Below are 6000 nucleotides of genomic sequence, written 5' to 3'. Positions count from 1 at the left end.
GCGCCGCGGAGAACGTGGCACGTCCCGAAGCGCCCTCCTTTTCCCTCCCACCTGTAAGGCTCCCTGTCCGGCTCGGCTTTGCTACCCTAGTGGCGGGAATGGGAGAAAGCAGCGCTGGAGTCGGCAACCGTAACAGCTGCTCGAGCACGGGGAGGGGGGTATCCCAGGGCTGCAAACTCTACCGAGGGAAACAGTGAAATGGCGCGGCGAGCGTGGCTAATCCTGCTTAAGAACTGGAGAAGCCGCCACGGCCGCTGGGCCGCCAGGAGGGAGGAAGGCGGTGCGTGAAGGAACAGGGAAGCTCTGTTTCCCTCTGGCGTCCGCGAACGGGAAGCCTCCGCGGTGCCAGCTTCTCTCTCTCTCTGCGGCGGAGTTTCCAAGGTGTGGTTTGAGAACCCTCCCATCCCTCTGGCGCTCCGTGCCCGGCTCCCGCGGAGCCCAGGGAGGGAGGGAGAGAGCGGGCGGGGGTGCGCGCGCGCGAAGGCGCACGGCACGGGAGGCAGAGCCAAGGAGCGCCCGACGGCTCAGGAGAGCCGAGGAAGGAGAATGCGGCGCCTCTCTCGGGGGACGCGCGGGAGGCGGGCGAGAAGGCAGTAACGGCCTGAGCCGCCGCCGGGGGCTCCAGACAGGTGAGGGTGGCCGCCGAGACCCGCGCTCGAGGCGGGTCCTTTCCGCCAGGAGGCCAGCCGGCCTCGCGCCTTTTGCGGGAGTTACACCTGGAGACGCCTCCGAAGGAATGGCCGCCCAAACCTGCCGGGCGCCAGCGCGCCTCCCTCCGCCTGGGTAAGTCCAGCTTCTCCTCCTCTGTGCATTCAAAGGCATGAGACAGCGAGGCAGCTCCCTCCCCCCCCCCCCCCGCTAGCAGTGAGGCAGCTCCATTGCAAGCCTCTGCAGGCGCAAACCCTCTCAAGAAAGTTGGCCAAGTTGGAACAAGTTGCCGCTCTTTCGCTTTTTCTTCTTTAAGAAAGAGGCTTTTCCGGATTTGGTGTAAGAGGTGGGGAGTTTCGACGCACGTCCGTGTACGTTTGGGACAGCTCGGCGATGAAGAAAGTGGCTGCTAGGAAAGATTGGTCTAGCCGAGCTGCAGTTGGGAAAACGGGGGGTATCCATTTGCATTGTTGCGGGGCTCGGATCGGTTTGGAGGCTGCGCAGACAGATGAGGGTGCACGTCCCATTGAACTTACTTAGGGCAGACTTCCGACGCGTTTAGGGTCGTTCTGTGTGTAGTATAGGTAAAAGCACATCCTTTAAATTAAAGAGGTGATGTAGAATTGCCCACTGACAGGGGAGCCTTCAGCAGCAACTTAGTCTGCAGAAATCTAACAAGTGAAGTTTGTAAGAATCTGTTACTCAAATTGCAGATCAAAATGCAGGTGGAGCGGGTGGTTCATAAACTGGCATCCTTATTGCTACCCTATGCATACTGTCTTGGGGCTGAGAATAGGGCAAGCCCTTCTGAGTATGCATGTTACAAGATCTGGTTGCATGGGTCAGGGAGGAGGTGCGTGCATATTTTCTCAGAAGTAATTCTCACTGAGATCAATGGTACTTACTACCAATTAGAAGGACATAGGATTTCAGTCTTATCATGTTTTGATTTTGCTTGCAGTGGAGCAAGGCCCAATGCATATAAGAAAAAAAAAGGTGGAGGGAGATTAGTTTTTAAAAGTAGGTAGCATTCAGCAACATTGGCAAAGGAGTTTGTGTGTGTGTGGGGGGGGGCAGAAGAGTGCTGTGTTCAGTCCACCTTGCAAGGCATTCTGTTCACTTAAGTAATTGCCCCACAGTTGGTAAAGAGTTCAGGAGGACACTTCATCAAAAAGCAGTTGTTGACTTGGGGTATTTGAAAGGTGATCCTTGGAAAGGTTTAGAATTCTGCATTGGGCTTGAGAACTTCCACGCCTGTATTGCTTGCAAATCTTGTTTAGTTGAGTGTGGGCAGATGTGATGTGATAAATGGAGCTGGGCAATCAGTCTTTCTCTGCTATGTGTATGTGGGAGAAGAGTTGCTGTTTTAATAAAGATGGCCTAACCTCCCTTACCTCCCTAATTTTATTTAGCCTGTTATGTGGAAAGGCTAGTGGTGCAAAGCAGAGCATGTCTTTTGTTGATGTATCTACCCTCTCTTTGTCATTTTTTTTGGCTACTGACCCTCTCTCCCTCCACCCCATGCTAAACTAAAAGTTTTGCATTGCCTCTTGCATACAGAAAAGCTTGGGCTCCAAGAAGAGGGAGTTTCGTAATTTGGGAAATGCAGTTGAGAAGGCTTCCATGCATGCCTTTGAACTTTTAATTTGGCACAGAGATAATATTTCAAGGATAATCTCGAGGGCCATTCAGATGTTTATCTAGGCGTCATTTTAAAAAGAGATTAGCAATCAGCTTGACTTCAGGACTTTTTAGATGGTAAATTTTTGTGAGTGTAATAAGTGTGTATTGTTTATTCCTTTTTGTGGTAGCCTGCCATTTTTTTTTCTCCAGGTAGCATCTCTGTTGAAAATGGCAACTGGCATTTCCTGGTACTCAGTTTTGCAATATGTTTTATTGAGAACATGCCATTCTCACCCCTCCCTCCACTCACAAAAGTCAACTACAAGTTTCATGAGTACCTATTGGATTTCACAAATGTGAAGGGGTACCTACTGGGTTGTGTCTGTGATTTCACTACTGATGAGAGAAACCTTCATCTCACACTAGATTTGTTATTTTAGGACTTCTGTCAATTTCTTTTCTTCTGTAGAAGGTGAATGCTGCCTTGGGTTAGATGCTTTAAAAACCATCTTTAAAAGTCAGCAACAGTAAGGCCATCATTCATTTTATTCAGTAGACGTTTGTCCTATAATCCTTCACATTCTGCTGTCCCTGTTAAAACTTGCTTTTTTTAAAGGCAGCAAACAGCCATTTTTCATGGTTCATGTCTGCTTTTTCCACCTGGGAATGCCACGGTGTAGGACTGAGAACAGAATACTTCTGGGGCTGTCCCACAGAAGCTGTGATGAACTTGAAGCATGCTTTTAATTGTTCATATGAGCCCTATGTCTCCAGTTCCTTTCACTTCCTTCCCAAGAGTCTTATCTGAAAAGTTGATACAGTCATGCTGCTGACTGTACCAAGCGTTTGTGTACACAAAATAAAGAACAGGTAGTTCAGCACATGACAGCTAGACAATCTAAAACTGCTGTTTGACAGACTCAGGCACTGGCCTTGTTACTTGTGGCTGTAAGCCCAAGAAGTCAGGGGCAGTGTAAACCTGTCTCTTAAGTAGTCCCCACTTCTTTTCCCTTACACATTTTTATTGTCCATTTAGCCATTTCATAGAAGTATAAGCAATAGGGGTGTATGTAATAAAATGTACTGTTCTGGAAAGAATCTTTTGTGGGTGTGCTGGGGAGTGTACAAAAGAAGTTGGTGTTGTAGACTTCATTTTCCTGTAGATTAGGACAGGATTTTTTCTTGAGCAACAAGCCAGAACCTGTTCATTTATATTGTTGGAACATTAATTTGTTTTGGTAGTAGGCTGGAAAACTGTTAGGGGACACTAAGAACCCAATTTAAAAATTTAACTGTCTAGAAGAAATATTTCTTGGAAGTCTGGATCGATTGCAGGAGAGTTCAAGTAATGTAATAAGAGCTAGAAGGAGAAGCTGGAAAGAGAGAAGTGAGTCTGTCTGTCTGTCCTTTGGCTGTGCCGTAACATGTTAAGTAGACTAACGGGAGTAGAAGAAAAACCAATGCCATCTGTTTTTACAATAAGGGCAAGGATGATTAAATGCAAACAAACCAGTAGTAAAAGTATATGTATTGTGGTTTGGGGAACAGAGCCAAATAGTATACAAATGTTCTGGAGGTACAAGATGTGGTGCTTCGGCAACTGCAGTGAATGAGATCTGGATGGTAGACTACTTCTGAATCCTGTGTAGGCTACTCTGACAGTACAGCCCTATGCAGAGCTAATCCAGTTTAAACCCATGGGATTAGGGTAGAGTTACTCTTTGTGACCCTGCCACCTCCAAAGAGGAATGGAACGATACCGTTAACGGATGCCGTTTCACATGTTACTGTGCCTGGTGGTAGACAATCTCCTCATTTTCAGCCACCTTTTGGTAGGTCCTAGTCAGTGTCTGGGGCTTGCCTGGATATCTGGCAAGAAATGATCATGAGGATGGAAAAACCCTGTGGCTGTGAAAAACCCTGTGGAGTTGGCTGTGAAAAATGTGATGGCCTGAGGAAAGGAAAGAAATGTTGGCTTGGTATTGTCTGGAGATAAGTTCTTACAGCTTCAGTGGTCTTTAAGAATTTGGTGTTGGAGCACTGCTGAAATGGGAGAAGTATAAAAATACAAGGATAATGTCATATTGGCATATATCTCACTTTCCGCGGAATCTGTTGAGTGGGGCTTTCATACTTTCCCCCTGAAGAACAGCATAGGTCTCCAGTGGGGGAGGGGTGAATCAGTGGAAATTAACTGCCTTCTCTTCAGCAAGCATAGATGCTCTTCTGTCAGAGGAACTGCAAGGTTGGATACAAGCCACTGCTTGTATATAAAATACTTGAATACAAATGCCTAATTATATCACCTGATGGTGATGACAAGATAAAGGGCTGCCCTCACAGAAAGGTCAAAGTCCTGCCCATTTCCTGATCCTACCAATCCCCTATTGATATTGTTATTGTAAATTCATTATGTGTCCTAAATTCAAATAATTGTGAGCTCGATTCACGAAAATGAAATGAAGGATGAGCTTTTTATGTCATCAGTGATAATAAGTCTCCAATCTTTATTTGCTCTGCTAATTTCTGATATCAAGTGAGGTATGTGGCTTCATACCTAAGATTGTGTACACGGAAACATTGCCATGGTATTTCTGCCTGTAGCACTAACTCAATAGGCAATGGAAAAATGGTAAGAAATATAGGCATTTGGTTCACATGAATGCTATGAATGATATTTATATATAGCAGTTCAATCAAATCTGAGCAGTTAATTCACACACTAGATTTATTAATGGGCAAGACCTCCATAAAGGTGCACACGTAGGAGGAATGATGTGATCTCTTTGTAGACCTGGACTTTCTCTTGATTTTCCCAGTAGGGTTGCTGTACTGTGGTAAATCTTGCTAAACTTAAGGCCTTTTTTCCAGGTAAAGTTTTTGCTGTAAGCATATCTACTAGGAAATTTGGACCTACTAGGACTTTTTTGTGAGCAAGTATATTCAGGCTGCCATGTATGTTCCTGTCCAGAATTGGTACTATGAAGACAGACCACAGCTCATGTGCCCATCTTGCAGATCTTCATGGAACAGCCAGGAGGATCAAAGGATGGTCCCTGGTTTGTCATTGGTCATTTGTCTCTCGTCACTTTAACAGATTCTGGGCAGGAAAGAAGCTGCTAGCCTGCTTTTATATTGGAGGAGGTGGAACAAAACAAGTTTTTAAAGTCAGTTTGGGTGCACAGCAGCTTCCCTCATCTCTGGATTTCTGCTGAAGTGTACAAATAAGAGTATGGGCATTTCACTACTCCAGTTAGCTGTCTGAACTGGATGAGTCAAAGCACCCTCTAGTTACAAATATCCTTTGGGTACAGTACATCCAATTCCTTAAATTATTGCCATCTGGATAATCAAATCTTGTTTGTATAATACACAAATTTGACACATGTGCCTACTTGCAGTTTTGGGAGGCTTGCTTTGGCAATGCCAGAAAAAAACCTTGCCAAGTGTATGTAGCTATCATTAATAACAGTTAAATATTATTTATTAAAATCATTTAATATAAATATTGATAATTTATTCCTTTTAAAACGTGGAATGGGAAAAATCCTTTGTCAACGTCAACAAATGTGTGCTTTAAAGGATGTTTTTCTTTTACATACGTAGTTACCAGTAGCTGTAAAAGTTTGAGGCACTCAGAAAAAAGCAGATCTCAGAATGCAAGACTGATGGTGAAACCCAGTGCAGACTTAAAATCAGTCTAAGCCAATTTAAATGAATGGGTTTAGA

At 45.2% G+C, this 6000-nt stretch overlaps 1 protein-coding gene across 2 annotated transcripts in view; it reads left to right on the top strand.

Annotated features, from left to right (window-relative positions):
* Positions 1-510: 510 nt before the first annotated feature.
* The window catches only part of COBLL1 (cordon-bleu WH2 repeat protein like 1), a 124106-nt gene continuing 118616 nt past the window's right edge, over positions 511-6000 (top strand). For both annotated transcript variants that reach the window (XM_054970737.1, XM_054970736.1), the window contains exon 1: positions 511-783. In XM_054970737.1, the coding sequence (XP_054826712.1) occupies positions 737-783 (47 nt within the window). In that variant the 5' untranslated portion in view covers positions 511-736. The remainder of the gene's footprint in view (positions 784-6000) is intronic.

Source organism: Eublepharis macularius, chromosome 2, assembly GCF_028583425.1.
Source record: "Eublepharis macularius isolate TG4126 chromosome 2, MPM_Emac_v1.0, whole genome shotgun sequence".
NCBI lineage: Eukaryota > Metazoa > Chordata > Lepidosauria > Squamata > Eublepharidae > Eublepharis > Eublepharis macularius.
The sequence above is the reverse complement of the archived record's forward strand: the minus strand, read 5'-3'. Positions and strand labels throughout refer to the sequence as shown.